General features: G+C 45.7%; 2 protein-coding genes across 14 annotated transcripts in view; one reads left to right on the forward strand and one right to left on the reverse strand.

Annotated features, from left to right (window-relative positions):
• Nucleotides 1-8,422, forward strand: part of PITPNM2 (phosphatidylinositol transfer protein membrane associated 2) — a 181,442-nt gene extending 173,020 nt beyond the window's left edge. For all 11 annotated transcript variants that reach the window (XM_033136271.1, XM_033136279.1, XM_033136275.1 and 8 more), the window contains 5 exons: nt 246-394; nt 553-702; nt 3,206-3,389; nt 5,139-5,267; nt 6,936-8,422. In XM_033136271.1, coding sequence (XP_032992162.1) covers nt 246-394; nt 553-702; nt 3,206-3,389; nt 5,139-5,267; nt 6,936-7,274 — 951 coding nt within the window. In that variant the 3' untranslated portion in view covers nt 7,275-8,422. The remainder of the gene's footprint in view (nt 1-245; nt 395-552; nt 703-3,205; nt 3,390-5,138; nt 5,268-6,935) is intronic.
• Nucleotides 8,423-14,166: 5,744 nt separating this feature from the next.
• ARL6IP4 (ADP ribosylation factor like GTPase 6 interacting protein 4) lies at nt 14,167-21,043 on the reverse strand. Of its 3 annotated transcripts, XM_033174881.1 has the most exons (6): nt 21,034-21,043; nt 19,523-19,737; nt 18,261-18,623; nt 17,810-17,927; nt 16,748-16,817; nt 14,167-16,175 (listed from the first exon to the last, which is right to left on the reverse strand). In XM_033174881.1, the coding sequence occupies exons 2-6, from the start codon at nt 19,725-19,727 to the stop codon at nt 16,119-16,121; spliced, it is 813 nt and encodes a 270-aa protein (XP_033030772.1). In that variant the 5' UTR covers nt 19,728-19,737; nt 21,034-21,043; the 3' UTR covers nt 14,167-16,118. The 3 variants fall into 3 exon arrangements, with proteins under 3 accessions (XP_033030772.1, XP_033030773.1, XP_033030774.1); XM_033174882.1 differs by lacking the exons at nt 17,810-17,927; nt 21,034-21,043 and having other exon boundaries at nt 18,239-18,623; nt 19,523-19,886; XM_033174883.1 differs by lacking the exons at nt 14,167-16,175; nt 16,748-16,817; nt 21,034-21,043 and having other exon boundaries at nt 17,818-17,927; nt 18,239-18,623; nt 19,523-19,891.
• Nucleotides 21,044-21,230: the final 187 nt, after the last annotated feature.

Raw genomic sequence — 21,230 nt, forward strand, 5'->3', positions numbered from 1 at the left:
TTATAGTCTGTTATGATTGGCAGTGACACTCTTAGGAGCTCAGGCACTGGAAGTTATTCCTGGCCCTGCTACCTAAGATACTTTTAATACTGTGGGCAGACAGTAAAGAAGATAGTGCAAAGAGAGACACAGAATGAATGTCCTGAAACCTTGAAATCAGAAGAAGACAGTTTGCTAGACTGTTACTTGCTACGCATATTCATGATTCCACATACTTCTTCCTCCCAATTCCCTTTGTGCCATAGGTGGATATTCATATCATGACACAACCCCCATCAGGAGAATGGGCTTACTTTGACACAGAGGTCACCAACAGCAGTGGTAGGATTTCCTACATTATCCCCAAAAACAAGCGGCTGGGCATTGGCGTGTATCCTGTCAAGATGGTGGTCAGGTAAGTTTTGCTGCAGGGTGTTTTGGCTTCTGCATCCCTTTATAAGTAACTTGAACGTGGCGCTACAGTGTTTGAGGGCAAGGGACTGGCCCAAACATGTTTGCTCCCTGATCAGTCTCTTAACTAACCCATTACCTCCCTTTCCCCTTTTCCTTTAGAGGCGACCACACGTATGCCGACAGCTACATCACTGTTCTGCCCAGGGGGACGGAGTTTGTGGTCTTCAGCATTGACGGTTCCTTTGCAGCCAGTGTTTCAATCATGGGCAGTGACCCCAAAGTCAGAGCTGGAGCAGTTGATGTAGTACGGTAGGAAGGATTTGGAAATGCTTTGTGCCTGCAGTTGTGCTTTGGAGTGCAAAATTATGAAAATATCCCCTTTCATTTTTAAAAGGGAAGTTGCTGGCCTTCGGGGTTTCAGGGAGAAACCTTAATTATAGCATATGCTTTTGTGAGCCAGAGTCCATTAGAGTCATGAAGTGTTTGTCCTGAGGGGTTGATGTGTACATAAAATGGGAGGGGTGGATCCAGACAGTGACAGTTGCATTATTCACAAAACAGTGTTAGCAATAACATAAATATTCTGGCATTAGTCAGCTAATTAATGTATATCGGGTGGTTCTCTCCTCCTTTGCCACATATTAAAGAGCTACTTTTGTTTCGTGGCACAAACAAAATAAATACTCTGAAATCTAGGACTCCTGTCTAGAACTGTTTGCACGATCTGTCCAGTATGTGGGCTTCCCCTCCCCTTTCACTCCCCAGCCCCTTCTCCTTCTTCTAATCCGTCTTTTTTCTTATTTCTTTACTCCTTTTTACTCTTGGCTTTGATTGCATATGTCTGATCTTCTTAATGATATTGTGAATTGACATACTGCTTTTTTACCTTTATTGTTCATGTTTTGTTATTTGCATCGTTACAAAACTTCTAAAAGAACCAATAAACTATGAATAAAAAAAAACCACACCAACATATAGAGTGATAAAAATCTGATCCCAGTTCAAGCCACAAATGTTAAAATTGAACCTCTTGATAAATTCTAATCCATCAGTTTCACATTGCAGTCTTCTTTTGAAGTTCCTTTATTTGAGAATAGTCATCTTATGGCAGCATCTCCTAGGAGGTTCAAATGTTCATCTGCTTTTTTAAAAAACATTGCCTTTCTGATGCAAAATAGAATTCTTCTTGAAAAGATCTCTCATAATGACACTAAGATATATGGCATGATTTTATTTATTGTACAGGGTCATTCACTGATAAGACTATATAGAACCTTTATTCTTAATAATGAAGGAAATCACAGGTGGAGAATTTTATAAAACTTTAGTTTTTGTAAAGGGAAACTTATGTGAGTTAATACTTTTTTATACCTTTGGAGCCGCACTGAACCTTTCTACTTTTCTCCTTCCAAGCTGTGAATCTTTATGGCTTACATTTTTTTATTCTTTGTTTTTGTTTTCTTGTTTTTTGTTTGTTTGTTTTTGCTTCCCCCCACTGTTAATAATAAAAGAGTAGGGGAGCTAAAATAGCATCCTTTGTTCCAGGGGCATAACCTCTTCATAGCACATCCCTGTTCCAAGGCCCCTTTTCTGTGGCCTGAGACTCTTAAAGGTAATGGATTCCCCTCCCATGTTTCTTGGGGTTCCAAAATTCATTTCCTGGTCCTTTTAGTTGCACATACAAAAAGATCTGAGAACACAAAATGGGGAAAGATGTGATTGGAAAGTAGGTTAAAAATGTCCTAAATGAATTTAGCAAATATATCTAATTTAAGAATGAAAGACTGGGATAATATGTTTACAAAAGGTATTTGTGAGGATAGAAGAGCAAGCATTTATTTTTCATTTATTTGTTACAAAGTGCTGTGCAAGGGAATAAATATTGTAGAAATTTCTATTGATTACTTGGCTTCACATATAGCAGTTTCAGCAGGCCAGCTCCTGGCAAAATCCTCTCTATATTTGTGGACAGCTAAGGGACGCGGGTGGCGCTGTGGGTTAAACCACAGAGCCTAGGGCTTGCTGATTAGAAGGTCGGCGGTTTGAATCCCCGCGCCGGGGTGAGCTCCCGTTGCTCGGTCCCTGCTTCTGCCAACCTAGCAGTTCGAAAGCACGTCGAAGTGCAAGTAGATAAATAGGGACCGCTCCGGCGGGAAGGTAAACGGCGTTTCCATGCGCTGCTCTGGTTCACCAAAAGCGGCTTAGTCATGCTGGCACATGACCCGGAAGCTGTACGCCGGCTCCCTCAGCCAGTAATGCGAGATTAGCACCGCAACCCCAGAGTCAGACACGACTGGACCTAACGGTCAGGGGTCACTTTACCTTTAAGATTCCACTTCCATATCAGTTGTTGGTAAAAGGGGGTGGCATGTCCTAAGGGACTTATTTCCTAGGACTTAGGGAAAGGCCACTGCTCAGGGGGGGAAGGGCCTTGGGTCAGTGATAGGTAGAGCACCTGCTTTGCAGTCAGAAGCTCCCAGGTTCGTTCTCTGACATCTCCATTTAGGTCTGGGAGTTTCCTGGCCTAACTCAATATAAGGCAGCTTCTTGTGTTGGTTATGCGTCGGGGGAAAGTACAAACAAAGCACCCATTGGCAACAATTGGAGAGTTTTCCTCTGAAACCATCTCATCAGAAGCATTTCTAATACAAATAGGCACGTGAGTGTGCCGAGATGGTTCAGGACTACAGCAGCGGGCAAATGGTTAAAGCCCTTCCCACTCCCCCTTGCCAGATCCCCAGCCTGTAATATGCTGCATACATCCTGCCTCCCTCCTGTTCTTATTCATCATTTTCTCCCTTCCCCTTCTCAGGCACTGGCAAGACCTTGGCTACCTCATTATCTACGTCACGGGCCGGCCTGACATGCAGAAGCAACGGGTGGTTGCCTGGTTAGCACAGCACAACTTCCCCCATGGGATCGTCTCGTTCTGCGATGGTCTGGTTCACGACCCACTGCGGCACAAGGCCAACTTCCTGAAGTCCCTACTCACAGACGTAAGCAAGCAGAGCAGTGTTCATTCTTTCCCTCCCTCCCTCCCCCCCCTCTCTCTGCAGATTTAGGTAGAACTTCCCCAGAGGCTGTGTCTATCCAAACAGCGCATGGAGATATCTGTTGGTAGTGTGGGAAGGTGTCATCCTGAACCAAACTAAGTATCCAACAGACGTTGGAAGATTTTTGGTGATGTTCCAGGCACTAGCCAGTTGTTAGCGAAGTCACTTAAATAGAGCAAATGGAGTCCAGAGAGAAAAGAAACTGATAATACTTTGGGGAACAGAACTAATCAGCTGATCAGAACCTCTTGAACATCTAACAAACACAGTTTTGACAAACTCCGTTAGTTCACTGAGCTTCAATTTTTAACCATAGTTCATAGAATTGTAGAGTTGGAAGGGATAACAAGGGTCACCCCCGACAATGCAGGAATCTCAACTGAAGCATTCATGACTGATGGCCACCCAACCTCTTCCTTACATTCACCTGAGACATTTTAGCTAGGGATGCAAGAGCATCCATTCATTTCCCCAAAAAGGTGCTGTGGATGGTGTATGTTCCAAGTGAGCGTGTGCAAAATCCCTCCAAAAGCACTGAGCACTCTCCTCCACCTCCCTCTTCCCCTGGCAGTAGACAAAAGAAACTTCCCTTTGGGCAGTCAAAGGAAGAAGCAGAGGTGGCGGCTGCAAGCTGTGGTGCAGTTGCCCAGTTAGGCAATGTTAGACTCTTAAGTGTCTTCAGAGGCTCTTTGGTAATGGAAATGGGAAAATGTGTCAAGTTCAAGAGTCTCTCTGTTTCTCATTTTTCCAGTCTTCAGTTCTCAACAATTCCACATCAGTTTGCAATTTTTAAAAAAGAAGCCTGATGAAAATTCATCATTTTAGTGCAGATTTCTCTTTCAATATACAGTGGTACCTCTGGTTGCACACGGGATTCATTCCGGAGCTCCGGTCGGATCCTGAGGAATTCGCAACCGGAGGTGCCGCTTCTGCACATGCGCACATGGCGAAACCCGGAAAAATACTTTCGGGGTTTGCCGCGTTCACATCCTGAAGGATATGCAACCATAGGTGTGCGTATGCAGAGGTACCACTGTACACAATTTAATGCAGTTTTGTTTAATGTACACAAAGCAGTTTTATAATAATAATAATGCATGAGGTTTTATAATATACACATTTTATGCAGCTTTTATTATAAGCACATTACTTTTATCTTATTCATTTATCTATCTATTTTTATATGCCGCTATTCATTAAAAAAAAATCAGAGTGGTTTACAACATGTATACTTGGCCAGACTGTTCATCTTGCTAGGTGAAGCCCTGGAATGATGCCCCCAAACGCTGCCCAAAGTGGCACCACTTCTGGGCAGGCTGTGACCAAGACCCCTCGCTGTGCCCTTCCCAGATGGAAGGCCCTGAAGCAGCAGCTGCTGTTGGCACCGCTGCCTTCCTCCTGGCCCAGCGTAAGTTACTGGGGGACCTTGGAGAAGGTGGCTTGCAGGATCAGGGTGAACCTTGTGAATGCCAGTCCTGCTTTTGAGCATTCAAGGAGGGTGTTTGCCTTCCTGAGCACTTCTCCTCAAATGCATCCTTACTGTTAGCATTACAACTTCTTCCCAAGGCATCCTACAAAAGATGCTACATTGCAACATCATTGCGTGAAAACCAAAGGTCTGGTGCTGTTCCAGAGGGTACATTTCCCTTCCAGTTGCCAATGATTTGCCTTTTCTTGCCCCGCACCCTGCAGCTCGACATGAAGATCCATGCAGCCTATGGATCCACCAAGGATGTCTCAGTCTACACCTCCATCAGCCTGCCGCCTATGCAGATCTACATTGTTGGGCGGCCAACCAAGAAGTTACAGAACCATTGTCAGGTAACCTCAGAGTGCAGATGCTTTCACAAGTGCCTGTATGATGAAGCTGGGGGTGCAGCCTGTCCAAGCCCTACAGCTGTGCCACTCAGCGGTGTAGCTAGCTGCTCGGGCGCCTGGAGTGGCGCCTGTGCCTGGAGGCGGGGCAGGGTGAGCCAGGGCAGGGCACGCTGCATGGAGCGTCCAAGGAGTCTGCCCACTGTAGGGCAGCTGAGGGGGAGGCAGTGAGCAGACGCAAGCCGCACACTGCCATTTTGGGCAGCACGGAGCCTGCAGGCACCTGAGCCACCACATCACTCCCAGGGGAGACGTGTGGCTCAGGTGTGCTGCAGGCCCCACGGTCAGGGCCACCCCCGCGGTGTGGTCACCGAGTGCCCCCCCCCCTAGCTATGCCTCTGGTGCCTCTTCTGTGTCAGTGGGGCTCACAAGAAGTGGCTCCAAAGAGATACCCAGAGAAGATGTAGAGGAGGGTGGCATTCTGGAGCACCAGCAGACTAGCACAGATGTTACCTTTATAGTGCCATCTTTGTTAGCATGGAGGAGAGGAATGATGGGAAGAAAGCCAAGCATCTCCTGAGGTAGTTGCAGAAGTGGCTGTAGCTCAGAGGTAGAGCATCTGCTCTGCATACAGAAAATTCCAGCTTCTTCAGTCTCCAGCATCTTCATGTGGGGCTGGGAGAGACCCCTGCCTAAAACCCTGGAGGGCCTTTGCCAGTCAGCCATACTGAGCTAAATGCACCAAAGGGCTGACTCCATATAAGGCAGCATCTGCCTCATCTATGGAGAGACAAAAATGGACCCAGTCAGGCGATGCGCAGGAAAAGCAGGCAAGTAGCCCAGCAGGCCTGGAACAAGATGGGAAGTCATTGGATAGGGGAGAAGCCTATGCCTTGCCTGGCTATGTGTCTTTCAAAAATGTTTTCTGAAAACAGAATATTTCAGTCGAAATTTTCAGGTGATCAGTGTTACATTTGTACTATCAAGATTTACCAGTGTGCTTTAAGAGATTTTAAATTTTTTTGATATTGTGTCTTTTAATAGCATAGTCCAAGCTTAGGTGATGGAGAAAGCTGAGTACGCAGATCTTGTACACTTCCTTGGAATCCATTTGATGAAACACAGTTTAGAGATATTATATTATATTATATTATATTAAATACGTACATTACATACACAAAGTGTATCAAAGATGAATAATGGCCATTGCAGAAACAGCATTAATATGTTTAGCAAATTTGTTTATTTGGGTTGACATTTAGATGGCTTTTTGCTGAATAACTTCTCTTGCTGCACATACAAGTAAGTTGGTTGCCTATATTGTTTTGCCAGCTGCTGAGGAGAATTTTGTGGCTGCTTCTCGATTTCTGAACTAGTGTGTCAGAGAGACTTCTCCTTGACACTTGGCAGGAAGGTAGAGATGACCAGCTTATGGAGGGGTTCACACATTCCAGGGCCGCACTTACCCTGCTTCAACAGTGAGAACCACATCCTGTATGGCACAGATTATTCTCTGGGTCTGGCAACCTGAGATAAATTTGTCACTTGGTAAACAGTTGCCTCGGAACATCTGAAATGGCAGCTGTGAAATTGCATTTGGCCATGGAACCAGAGTGAAGTTTTGGACTGCAGATGTCTTCCAAAAATAAGCTTTCATTTTAATTAAATTTGCAGTTCATTACTGAGGGATACGCAGCCCACCTGGCCCAGCTGGAATACACCCATCGCTCCCGCCCTGCCAAGAACACCACCCGGATGGCTCTTCGGAAAGGCAGCTTTGGCCTCCCGGGCCAAACGGAATTTCTGCGCAAGAGGAACCACTTGCTGCGCACCATATCCTCTCAGCCGCCAAGTGGAAGCAGTGGCTACAGGCCGGAGCGAACCCAGAGTCAGTCAGAGAGTGACCGGGAGAGGGAGAGGGAGCGCAGCCAGAGGAGCATGAGCCTTGCCACAGGGTGCTGGGGCCGGAGCACAGCCTCCAGACTGGAGCCTGGGGGGCTGGGGCAGAAGTAGAGCAGCCAGAAGGCAGCAGGAGGAGGCAATCGTGCATGGCGGCAGCAGAAGAAGAAGTGAAACAACTGAGGCCTATGGTGTGGGGTAGTGGGGCAAACATGGTGCTACTCATTGCCAGAGAGGTGGTCATAACTTTATGAGGCGATAACAGGCTGGTTTCCCCCCCCCCTCCATGCAAAACATACAGGCCTTGGTGACGGGGGCACTGGGTTTTTGCAGAGCACTGTGCAAAGGGGAACAAGAAAACTGCCTTTTCAAGCAGGAAGGGGAAGATGAATACTTTGGCAGCTTCTGGGTGCAGCTTTTTCCTGCCCCCCCCCCTTTCTTACCCAGGTTTGGTGATTGTAAATATGTGCCTCCTCAGCTTCTTAGCCATCAGTCAAAGATGCAACGGAGCGAGCGAGCGAGCGTCCCAGTGCCGTGTGCGGGCAGAACTGGAGGAGCCAGGCAGGGGAGCCACGACTGTGGGTTTGTTCTGCTGTCTGAAGTGAAGGGATCCACATGCTGCCACCACTTTGAAATAAGTTGCTCCACTTCTGGAATCTGGAGAGACTCGGGTTGGAGACAGGGAAGAGTTCAAGACAAGCAAAGGATGCTTAGAACACACTCCCATTCTGCTAGGAAGCAAAGTCATGTTGCCAATGGCTAATTCAAGGCACCTTTGGTGCGAGAAGCATGGGATCCGATTAGCAGTTTGTTTTATTTGGGTACAATTTCCTATGATTATTTTTAAGTGAATATCTTAAAAAAAGGAGGGAAAACAAAAACCAGATTTTGGAAACTGGTGGATTGTACTAATGCAGAGAAAGGATTTTATCTGCTGCTTTCTGCTCCTTGGTGTGTGAGGGAGTGGGCAGGGTGAAAGAAGTCGGGCAGTTGTCCAGTTGCTACTTTCTACTTTTGGAAAGTACCAACAGTTAGTTTCAAGCATCTAGGAAACAAAATAGCAGAGTGCTATTTTTGCTCAGCCTAAAAAAAGCGAAGTCCAAATTCTTCCCCACTCCGCCCACTTCTTTTCTGCCTCTTGACCCTCTTCAGAAGGGAGTCCGTCCTTCTTTCCAACTTTTGCAATGGCTTTCAGCGGAGGATGTAAATTTTGCTTTTCTTTTTAACTATAGTTATGCAACTGTAAAACCTCATTGTTTTTATTTGTTTTGCACTGATAATTTTTAGAAAGGAGGCCTATTACTCTTTTATGAAGCTACACCCTTCCTATTTATAGCGCATGACAGTCAAATGTTGCTAAGCCAGGATGCATCTACCCAAACGCACACATGCACACACACAAGACTTCCCCCCCCTACCAACAATGTAAGGAGATTTAAAAAGAACAAGTGCAACAAATTGAGAGGGGCAAACCAAGGGAATGCAATTTTTAAAAGGAAAGACATATCTTAAATTTCCCTAACTACTCTCTGTACAGGAGTTGCAGGTTTGATGGTTTGGATTTGCTGCAAACTTCTGTGAAGTACATTTACAAGCTCTGCCCCGAGTTCTAAAGAACATGCTTGGTTTACAACACCTTATAGAAGCCGTCTGATAACGGGAGTAAATTGCACAAGGGAACATAGGCCTACAAGGAAGGGTCTGCAAAATTCCCCTAGCCACCATCATGCCACCTCACCCTGCAGATTCAGTTTCCAGCTGTTGCAGAACACGGTTAGCCTGAGATAATGGACTAGTTCTCCAAGAGTTGGGGTTGCCCTTTCTTGCCTATAGCTTGTGACATTTTTTATATTTGCACAGGTGTTCAATGTTCCACTTTATACGTAACACACACCCCACCCCCCCCGGACCAACAGCTCTTTCATCGTTTCTTCTTTTCAATACCAAGACTCGGCAGCACTGTGAATTACAGCCTCTTTCCAAGCCACGAGGCTCAACAACTCACCCGGACATTTAAAAAGCTACTTTGCTACATGGGTTTCAACACCAAATTTAAAATAGTGTGCTCCATCCATATGGATGTGATTGTCTAAAAGGGGTAAAATCCATTTATTTATCCATGGAAACTGCTGCTCTTTTCAAATGAAGCTTGCAACTCCCAACATTTCCTAAATGGTTGATGATGAGCCATACTGCAAGATAATAAGCCTCTCGTCTCAGATGAAGTCAACAAGAAAATCTTGGCGAGTTTTTACTACTATTCTTTAAAAAAAAAAAGCACTATTGACTTCCCTTTCTCCTCAGCCTAGATCTTTACATCAAAAAATGAGTGGGTGGGTGTTTGACATGCAGAATCCACATGGATTGCATTATAGCTCTTTGCTAGCTCAGTGTATCATCTGACCATCATCACAAAAACAGACTAGGCGGCCACATGATCTGGATTTGAGTTTCATTGATTTCACTTCTCCCCTGAACAGTCAAGACATGACATGTACATTATTCAAACTTTGAGACGTTCAGCGGCTCCTTTTTAGTGTGTGTGTGTGTGTGTGTAGATAGTGTAAAGGAAAAAACAATGTAAAATGCCTGGATACGGGTTGGGGAGGAAGTGGGTGGTATATATATATATATATATATAAATATATAAATATATATGCAGTGAAAGTAATTTATTTTATGTACAATACCCATGTCTGGAGGGAAATAAACCTTCAGGTTTTGTTAATATTTCAAGGCCTAGCTTCCCCTCCCGCTTGTTTTCAAGCATAATGTACAACAGACTCATTTTATGGACCATGTTCAAGCTGTCAAAGGATGCTAAAAGAAATCTTCTCATTGCCTGACACCAATCCATATTTGAAAAGAATGATCCATAAGAGTCATTCCTGTGTACACCCCCACCCCTTGGCCAGGCGTCTCCTCTCTTCCAGCCATTCTCCCTGTTTCTTTTCAAGGTGGTTGTTTTGCATGTATAAGGGGATGGGGGTGGTTCTTCATCCTTCTTTGCCATTGTAATAATTTTGAATTAAGTGAGCGGTGAGCAAGTGACATTATGGCTGGAGGCTTTTTACATTTTTTTAAGCACTCCAGGATGCCATCATTCTGGTCCATGACTTATGTATGCATACCCCTCATGTGTTGTCCTTGATGTTGAAAGCTGAACTTGCTACTCTGGCATTAAACAAACAATAGCAATAGCTTCATTAGAGAGTAGTGTGGCTCCCTCTGGAATGAATCTGGAGAGCAGCATTCGCCATCCCAGTTGGAAATGCAAAGACTGATTTGTGGAATCTGAAGCCATCTGTATTTAATGCTGTAGCCTCAGTGATTGTCTTTCCTTGAGATCAGTGCCCCAGATCTGGTTTATACCTTAAGGGCCAGTAAGTGTCTATTATGAGGCTCTGTCTCTGTGGCACTTTCTGACAGCTCAATGGAGTGGGGAGGCAGGAATGCCCCTGGAAAGGGCAGGTCTGCTGTCTCCTGCTGTGGGAACCTCAAGTGTGCAGACTTGCCCCTCAGTCAGGTGGTCTGATGAGTGGGTCAGGGAGAACAGTTTCAGTACATTGCGTACCATATTAGAGCCACCTGGATGTGCCTAGAACTCAGCCAGTATGACGATCAGCCTTTCCCAACCTGAGACCTTCCAGATGTTTTTAGCTGCAAGGCCCAGCCAGCCAAGGAACAGGTAAAACTTGCACTTTTTGTCTTGGGATCACATATATTCTGTTTGTTGTCGTCTTTGAAGTATGTATTGCAAGTAATTTGGACTCTGAAGTGGTTTCCTCTTTTAAAAGACGGGGGAACATATTGGGGTGATATTTGAGGAAAGGAGTGGTCAAGAGAGCAGGAACTCCCCCCCCCCCACAAATATTTAGAGAACTTGGCATTTGGGTGGTATTTAGAATCCCCAAGGGGGTTTGGACAAGTACATGGGATCAAATGCTCTGTCCACATCTCCCCCATCCTCCCACCAGAAGCCAAGGAACTTTGCATAATGCAGTGTTCTATGGTTTACATCATGTATTCACACTGCACAATTTGAGCTGCCTTGGCAGAGAACAAGAATTTTGCTGAGTTTGGGTCTATTTTTTAACATACTTAATTTACTCTTTTCAGATGTTCCATATCGACAGACCTTGCATTTGGGGGGATGTTTTGCAGGGTAATTTGGTGCTGAAATGTTTAAACTTGGCTAAAAATGTTTAAAGGCATCACGTGGGATTAAACTTTCATTTCTTTTAAGCCAAAAAAGGCAAGCTTCTCATCCATATGGCTGCAGATGGGAGGGGGAAAGCCTAATGCTCTGAATAGCCAAGGTGGGTGTGGAGTTTAATAAAGCTTACCTCTGCACAACCCCCAAGCTTGCCGGAGCATGCTAAATTTTGGAAAGCTCCTAAAATGTTTGCAGTCTGAGAAAACAAATGAAACAAAAGCACACATATATGTTCTAGGTGGCATTCCTATGACACAATCCTATGCATAATTACCCAGATACAATTTCCACTGTGTTCATTGGCCTTGCTCCACATTACTCCCTGGTAAGTGTGTTTAGGATTGCAGCCTTAGATATCCAAACATTACAGAAGGGCACTGACAACACCAGCCTGCTGGAATGAAGCAGATCTAGATGGTGGGGAGTCTACCTAAGAACCCCATAAATACCACCCACAATTCCATTTAAAGAAGATTAAGATATAAATGTACAAAACAATCAATGGTTTGATGGAAAAAGAGGCCCGACCTGTTGTATACATTCTTCCCAAACAAGATAGCTTCCCTGTAATTCACACTGGGGCCGGATTGTTAGCATCTTTTGACAATGCAACTTTAATTTTGATGAACGTTTTGTATCTTAAAGCTAGCTCAAGGGAAGTTGTCTACCAAAGGCAGGGTGGGGAGCGGAGTCCGTTACGAACAAAACCCTCCTCCTCCCAGACAGTTTTATCCTGGGCTTTACTGGAGGCGTCCCTCCCTCTCGTTCAGGCATTTACCACCATTGCTGCAGTTTTTCCTGTTAGTTCCAAAAGCATTACAGTTTTGTCTCCCTCTCCTTCATCACCGAGACCCCACCCCACACTTCTTTCTCCTCCCTTCTACCCTGTATTCAACAATGTTCATTCTGTTGAATAGTGGGGGGGGGGAGGCTTTTCAAAGATTCAGCTGGAGGGGCAACTTCAAGAACGTTCCCTATGGAAAGGTCACAAGGGCAAATCAGCCCAGAGTCCAGCTACCTGCGTTTGTGTCTGCATGATCCCGTCTGTATGTGAGGACCACCCTCTTCCTTGTTGTTCCTGCCGCCTGGTTGTGCTTTGTATATGGTAATCCCTTGTACGTTAACACCAATTAAAAGAAACGGGAAGGCTCTCTTGCTGTGTCTGCTTCTTTGCAAAGTCCACAAAAGGCGTAAAGCTTCAAAGCGGCTTGCTTTCAGAGCCCAAGAAAGTAGCCCCAAAGCATCAGACCAAATGCCAGCATTCTGTCTTTATAACAGCCAGATTTCTGGGGGAAATCCACAATTGGGACACCATGGCAATGAGCTTCACTTCATAGTCTCCAGATACTAAGGCACAAAGAGCCTCTCTACAGAGCAATGCCATTAAGCCCAGGGGCAAGGAACCCTTTTCAGCCTGGGAGCCACATTCTCTTCTGAGCGATCTTCCGAGGGCCACATGCAAAAGTGGATGGAGCCATATAAATTTTACCTTTATACATTTGTTTCTACATACTCATAACACCCCTATCTCTCCTCCAAACAGACAAGAGAGATTTCCAGCGTTCTAAGGCATTAGGCCCTGGGAAAATCAGGGTTCAGTCACTGCCTCTCAGCCTAACCTACAGGGCTGTTGTGGAGTTCAGATGCAGAGCTGGAGGACCATGTACACCACCTTGAGTTCCTTGGAGAAAGTGGGATATAAATGTGATAACTGCATAAATATTCAGGGGGCAAAGCAGGACCACTGAGGAGAGTGTGTGTGTGGCCTGGCTCAATTTCTGAGGGCCAGTTGAAGAGACCTGGACTCATATTTGGCCTCCAGACCTGAAGTTCATCATAATTCCTGCACTAAGCTATTATGGCTAAGAGTTAAAGTAATATTTTGGTGCCCTGAATGATATTCATGCAACAACCAACTAGTATGCAAGAGAGAGAGAGAGAGAGAGAGAGAGAGAGCTTGAAATGCATTTAAATTAGAGCTGCTTGTCAGTAAGGATCAGTCTATTTCTGCCCAGTGTCAGGTTAGCAGATGTTCATTAATAAGTCGGTTCTGCCTTGTTTCCATAAGCAAAAACACAATTGTGCTGCACATTTATCCTAAAATGAGCATTTTGTATTGCACTGCATATTTTAACCTAAAATAGAAATTTTATATGCTTATTGAGCACAGAGCAGTATAGAAAAAAATGGAGAAGTGCAAAAACAATTATAACTGCAATCCAATCTGTTTTATCAGTCTGTGGGGTATGAATTGATCCAGTTCTCTGGTGTCCCCACTTGTCAGGGAGGAGAAACAGCAACCCAGAGGAAGGTTCAATTCCCCTTTCAGCCAGGAGGTTCAGAAGCTGGGTTGAACAAGTCCCAACTTCTCAGCACTACCTATTTTACGGAGCTGTTATGCAGTATGTGCAATATTGATGCATTTATACCCCCCCTCGGAATCACTGAAGCAAAGCAGGAAAGCTTTATTCAGTCTTACGTGCATGACTTCGGTTACATGTGACTGAGTCGGCAGTTCTTCTTGGTTCAGTGGAACAACCCTGTTCCCAGAACAGCACAAAATAATGCCCATCCTTCCACTGAACAAAATCTGTGTCCCTTACCATAATAAACAGGTGATACCTAAAACAGACAAGATGGGGAAGGCTGTTATAATGAACAGGCCTGGTATTACGTGCATCAGCAAGGCTGTGTAAGTTGACAACATGACATTTATTACCTGGAGCAACCTGGATGCTACCGGTTAAATAGGAGTGCTGTGATTTTGCAAAACAAAGACCATAATCCAGGTAAAGTGAAGCATTTTTTTAAATGATTTGTTAGTTTCGATGAAAAAGAGTTAAAGCAACAATTCATTCGCTTGGCTCTTCTTTGGAGGAGTAAGGCCAAAGCGTGGATTATTGTTCAGCACTGGGTAAATAATTAACAGGATATAACTAAAATGAATTTCACACAAACATGCTTGACTGACGTTTGTTTGTTTACCAAAAGCTGGTGAGCAAACAACCATGTCCAGCTCCTACACAGTGTTGCCTCAGGAGAGCTGCTTATCAATTCCCTTACCACACCCTCTAAGGAAAGGGGTGGGTGTGAGGTCTCGCATCCTAGCAAGGACACTGTTGCTCTAAGGGTCTCTGGCAGAATCAGCAGGCTTCTCCCCCCACCCCCACCCCAGACATTTTTGGCATTTTAGCCTGTCTCGTCGTCCCCCCAAACTTAATCAATTGCTCGTGCCAGTAACATGCACAGTTTAAACCTCTGCAACAACCCTACCACAGTGTTGCCCTGAGAACAGAGATTTAAACCTCTCCACCTAGCCCAGTGCTTCAATAAGGAAATAACCATCATAGTGATTGAGATGTTTTGTGTACCTGTGTGATTGTGTATGTGTGTGTGGTGTGTCATGGGCATGCAACCCTCAGAGGATTGGCAATGTTTGGCACTTGGGCCAAAAACATTTGGCTACCCCTGGCATACAGAGATACACCAAATATATAATCTGCCCAAATGGAGCCTGGAAACTAAGCTAAGCAGCATGGACAGAGTCACTCCTGAAAGGATGACATGCTTGCCAGTTGCATAGCTGTTGGCACAAGGACACACAAGGGCCCTCTAGCAAGGAAGCAAATTGTGTGGCGCCCGTAAAGGGTCAAGGCTTTGAATTTCCTGTGAACACAGCAGGTGTCAGCACTTTTCAGAATCCAGAGTTTAATGCATCCTATCTAGCTAACGCTGCAGCAGAAAAGTGTTACCACATGGACCTGTTAAGGAAGCCTCAATGCATTCCTGTTCCTATCTTAGATAGGTGTTAAGTGTGAAGCTGGAAACCAGAACAGCCTGAAGCGCGATCCCGATCTCACCACTATGGTGCCCTTCTGCCCTTAAGCAGAGGCTGAGTTATGTCAGGCTAGAGCACAAGAAAAGGTGAGGTAGCAGCAGAACATGGCTGACCAGCCACCTCACCAAGCCCCACACCTGAGCAGATGCTGCTCAGCAAGAGATTAGCTAGAGGTGGGGCACAGCAAGAGTGGAGCTGTGTGAGAACGGCATGCCCTTACCCTGCTCTAACTCTTCGCAGCAGAACCTAAGAGCATGAAACGCCCTCAGCCTTGAGGAGGAGGAGGAGGAGGTAGGTTGCAGCTGCTGCTGGTGCTCCTCCTACTGCAGCAGATGTAGAGTTGCACCCTAGCTGCTTCCTCACCCCTTGATGCTGAGGTTTCAGAGCCTAGACACCAAGAAGCCAGCTGGGAAGTAGCTGGGCTGAGCTTTAGAAAAAGGTCCCCTCCCACACAGGATAGAGGCAAGCAGATCAAAACCAGAAGCCTCCAGCCCACTTTGCACCTGGTCCATCTGCCTCGGAGGCAGGCAGAGCAGTAAAAGATCTCCACAGCATTTGTCGTCAGACTTCCATTGCTTCCTTTCCAGTGACCTGGGTCTTCTGTTTTTGCTCACTTCCCCTTTGCTTTGGGATAATTATTTTCACTGCTAAGGGAGGTGCCTTGATGAGGAAACAAGCTGGAGGCAGCAATTGGAGAGCCTCACAGGGGAGAAATGCAAAACAGAAGGATTTGTACTAGGAGCTGATGAATCTGGGCATCTTCCTGCCCCAGCAGTTTTCAGTCCTGATGGCACTGGCATGCAAATTCCATGGGGACGGGTGTTGGGTGGGGGGAGTGCAGTGCCTGGTTTCGGCAAAGCTTCTGCAGCCGGGAATAAAACCATCTCTGAAGACCATTCTGTTATCACTGCAGCATCCCCGTCCTCGCCTGGAAGGAAAGGCCATCTCCCCGCGTGGCTTGCTGTGAAGGAAGGTAGATGCATTAAAGGTCTGTAAATCATATCAGTCTTTGGTGCAATTTCTGAAGTTCTATTCTTTTAAGGGGAACAGCATCAATATCCCCACACTCTGCAGGCTTGGAAGGAAGGAAGGAAGGAAGGGAAGGAAGTTCTCATCTAGGATATGAAAAAGCCTTAATCTACAAACTGATGGAAACAAAGGCAAAGAGGACCTTCATGGGAAAGTCTCAGCAACCCAAAAGTCAGCTTATTCTCTCTTTTAGCAATAAAACTGTTAGCATATTTCCAAAGCTAAGCAGGGTCTGGTATGGTTTCAAATTGGATGGGGAACTGCGTGTTGAGATTCTTGCATTGCAGGGGGTTGGACTAGATAACACTTGGGATCCCTTCCAACTCTACAGTTTTATGATTCTATGACACTGAAGTCAGTGGAACCATTTTAGGGGAGTTAATAAGCCACTGAACAGCTATAAATAAACCCAGCCTACAAAGCCCAGCCTTGTCCTCTAAATACTCAAGTCTACAGTTGCCAGATTACATCCATTAGGTTCTGCAATAATAAACAGCCACATACCTTGTTAATTTCTTTATGCCTCTCCTTAGTAACGATCTCCTCAAGGACCTCGCCATCACCTTTAATAAGTCTGGAATTGAAACTCAGATTGTAGTCCTGGCCAACTTACACGAACAGTAGATGTCTATATGCCCTTCATATCAACAGAGGGGGCCATAACTCCCTGCTTTGCATGCAGAAGGTCCCTGAATCAACTACATCTCCAGGAAGGGGTGGGAATGTCCTGTGCCCCAAACACTGGAGAGCCTCTGCCAGTCAGTGTAGACAATACTGGGCCAAGAGGACCAGTGGTCTGGCCAGTATGAAGCTGCCTCCCATAGTTAAGAACGTGAGAATGGAGGGATCACCTTGCTGCAATGAGGCCAGCCACAAAGAATGCCAACTCAGCTGCAGCAGAAAAAGCAAATTCCAAGCTAGAGATTATGAGGGGTAGGATTAAAAGCAGGGCTGTATTCAACTAAGTTCCACTCATAAAAGAACCATAATTGTCATTCATTTCAAATGGTCTTCTCTGAGTATGACTAACACGGTATACAATCCACAGCTACCAGTCTCATGATGCACTTCTCCCTGTCTACGGCGCAGCCACTCTTGGACCAAACCCCAAAGGGATCCTGTGAACAGTGCAGAAAAGGGGACACAACATAACCACAAGTCTAGAGCACCCTCCCTACATTAGGGGCTTTTTAGTTTAAGAAGAAAAGGTTCATAAGCTGAAGAACATGGCTTGTTGTGCCCACTCGCTTATCACAGTCCAGTTCCCCATTTGTAAGATGGGACCAACAGTGACTGAGCACATGGTGATGTTGCAAGGGGAAAATAAAAGAAAGTGTAAAAGCTCTCTGTGTGGTGCTTTTAAAATGATACTATTAATCGGGGACAGCATTTGCAAAAATAAACTGCCAATGAAGGAACTTAAGAACAGAAAATACAAAGAGTTCTATAAAGAAACTGAACTATGTGGTCGTTTCAGAGGAAAATGCAGATAAAGGAGAGAAAACCCAGAGGGTCTACATAAATTGAACTTAGTGACGATCTTCTAGTGACACCCCCCCAACACACCTTGTTCTTCCTGTTTCAGGGTCAACGACTCTCCTTATCACACTCTGCCGGGCGTCCCACTCCTCTTTTGTCATGGGCTTCATTGCTTGGATGCGGGATTTCTGCTCGTCTGTCAGGGCTGAGAGGCAGACCCAAGTCAGAAAACAGTGGTCTCACCAATAGCCAGAGTGCTCTGGTATTACCACTGGTAGGGAGAGCATTTTTGTTGTTCAATCCCACAGAAAAAGGCCCCTCCAGTGTGTTCAAAAATCACTGCACTTTCTATCAGTTAAAAATACAAATAGCTTAGTAATGATTTTTTTTTTAAAATCCATCTAGTAATAAACAAACTTACAGAAAGTTGATCTAATTAAGGTCACTATTGCAAAACTGCAACATTCATTTTGCCACTCATTAACCAACAGTGTTGTTATTTTTTTCCAATCCTACCTTGCCTGGGGGAGGATCTTACCTGGCCCGGAGTCTCCCAGCGTCTCTTTCTGCCACTGATCCAGGGAAGGGCCAGGGAGCGCCTCCCCCTTTGTTTCTCCCTCTTTCTCCCTCCCCTTTGATTTATTCTTTGCTTTCTTCTTGGTTTTCCTCTTCCTCCTCTTCTTTTGCTTTTTAACTTTCTCTTTGCTTAGCTTCTTCTTGCTCTGCTTCCTCCTTTTGCGGTTGGATTCATCGTCACCTGACACATCTGGAGAGGAATCGGAAGAGGAGGACGATCCAGAAGACAAGGAGCTGGTCTCGGAGGAAGAGCCGCTGCTCCTGCTGCTGCTGCCGCCTCTTCTCCTCTTCTTCTTCTCCTTCTCTTTCTTCTTCTTCTTTTTCACTGGAACCCAGCATCAATCAGAAGTCACCAGGGAATATCTATCATGTTGCAATACATCACCAGAACTGTTACCCAAAGGGAGAAAAAAACTGAGGGAATTCTCTTTTCCAGCCCTGGACAGAACCCAGAACTGGAACTTGTTGAATGGCTTAACTTCTGTGGCTTCACCTCCAAGAATAACCTAGGTATTGTATAAAATAAAAAATCCTTCCAGTAGCACTAAGACCAACTAAGTTTGTTCTTGGTATGAGCTTTCGTGTGCATCTGAAGAAGTGTGCATGCACACGAAAGCTCATACCAAGAACAAACTTAGTTAGTCTCTAAGGTGCTACTGGAAGGAATTTTTGATTTTTTGATTTTATATTTTGTTTTGACTATGCCAAACCAACACGGCTACCTACCTGTAACTAGGTATTGTGGCTGGGGTTGGGGAGGCAACTAGTCTAGTGTCTCCACGGGATTGTTTGCTCTGAAATGTGGCTCTGAAGTCAGTGCCCAACAAATGATATAATCAGAGGCACTGATTTTAAGATACACCTGGATGTTACAAAAGGCAGCTGTCGGTGTGCAGCCATCGCTCGCTTGAGGGACAAAGCTTAAGAAGGCAAAGTTTCAAGCCCTGATGGTTCTGGTGGGAAGTTCTATGAATGCAAAAGCAGTGATAATTTAAAATAATAATAATAACCACAGGAGAAATACTCTGCAGGCTGCATTCTACACAAGTGTCTCGTCCTAAGCAAACAAGGGAGCAGCCTCAATGACCAGAAAGTGGCAATAGCACCCCCAGGAAACTTCACTACTGGTCAACACTGGCAAATGCTACCTATTGAGAGATCAGAGTGCTGCATTTCTTAGGCCATTGCTTCAGAAGCAGCTGACACTCTCTCCCACATCCTTACCTTCTTTGCTGGAGGCTGAGCCCATCTGGACCCTTGGGGGCTCAGATCCTCTTTTGCTGGCAGGAGACAAACTCCTCATCCTCCCCTGAGATTCTCTGCTGCTTTTCCTCCTTTTCTTCTCCTTCTCCTCCACATCTTGCCTGCTCTGAGAGTTGCTTCGGCTCCTGCTCCGAAACCTTTTCCTCGCCTGGCTGTTAGCCATCATACTATGAGGTCTGTTCCAAACAAGGAGATCTGTTTACTTGCTTGGCTACCCATGACCACCCTTCCCTTGAAGATCACACTCAGTCTTACTCAAGTTTCAAACCAGCCGGAAGTAAATGTCCATTCAGAAAGGTCATGGTTAGGGAAATTTGATCTTGCAAGGTTTGCAAAGCAGGACAGAATAGCAGCATTCCACCCATGTTGCTAGTCCCCAGGAGAGCTGCTTTCAGAACCAAGGATTGCACTTTGGCCTATTCAGATGTGAAGCCACGGCATGCAGTCATCTAATCCTTCCTTGGCCATTGTGGCTACAGGTTACTGCAAGACCCTGAAAGTTCTCTAGGTTAATTCTATGCCAAGTGGTTCATTCTTAAAAATGAACCACTAAGAGGGAGAAGCTGTGAGCCTCCTGAAGCTTCTAGACTACAACTCCCACCATCCCTGACCACGCAGGCTGGGGCTGATGGGAGCTGGTGTCCAGCAACAACTGGAGGGCCACATCCCTGCCCTACACCCTGACACAATATCTTTGCTAGCCTTTCACGTGCCACAATGGGGGTCGGGTTTTTTTTTTTTTTTGGTTTTTTTAAAGCTTGGCAACCTTCCTCAGATTAAAGCAGCCTTGGAGCTGTGCAGCCAGGGATGGTTCTCTCAGGGCAAGAACTTCTCCCCTCAGTTGACTAGAGGAAATGTAAAAATAAAATAACCACAATAATTCATTAGTCATTAGCTTTGGATAATTTCTAGTGCACAACCCTCCTTTTTGTAACTCAAGAGCAGTTTGATTTTATTGTCTCCTTTAAACTGGCTGTTACCGTTTCAGTTTGTTTAAATTTGCTGTAGTATGTTTGCCTGATATTCTTCTTCTTCATTATAACCGTACTTTTTTGTTCCCTACTACTACTATGTAAGTCACTTTGGGTTGCCTTGGGCAAAAGTAAGTGACCAACAAATAATAAAAATCATTAATAAAAATAATAAGCCACTCCGGGAACACAAATCTGTGTTAAGGTTGCTCTTTACAAATCGTGCATCTATATATCTGCGCGCCCGCGCGCGCACACACTTCTGCCCCTTTAACACCCAGGCGCGCGTTGACCCTTTTAAGAAAACCCGCGCGGTTTCTGCTGTCCTTCAAAGCCTTTCCACCCAATCCCGGCGCTCCGTCTCCCCCGCCCTCTTTCTAAGCCCCGCCCCCGCCGCCTGTCAGATAAGGTCTTCGTCAGGCAGCCAAGGCGCATGCGCACTGGATGTCTGCTCGCCAGAATCTTTGCGGAACGAATTTTGCCCCGTCCCGCCGGACTCACCCAGCCAGGTCAGGGCGGCCTCGCCCACGAAGCGAACACGGCGCGGCGTGCGGAGAAACGTATTTGCAGAGGTTGCGTTTCTATGGCTGGGCTGCGCCTCCGCAGCCCCGGAGACCGAGCGGGGGCCCCCAGCAACTGTTTCGATAGTTTCCTCGGCGACTTCCTGTCTGCGCCTCGTCCGTTGCCATGAAGTGTCC

The sequence above is a fragment of the Lacerta agilis genome, chromosome 17, assembly GCF_009819535.1.
Source record: "Lacerta agilis isolate rLacAgi1 chromosome 17, rLacAgi1.pri, whole genome shotgun sequence".
Lineage (NCBI taxonomy): Eukaryota > Metazoa > Chordata > Lepidosauria > Squamata > Lacertidae > Lacerta > Lacerta agilis.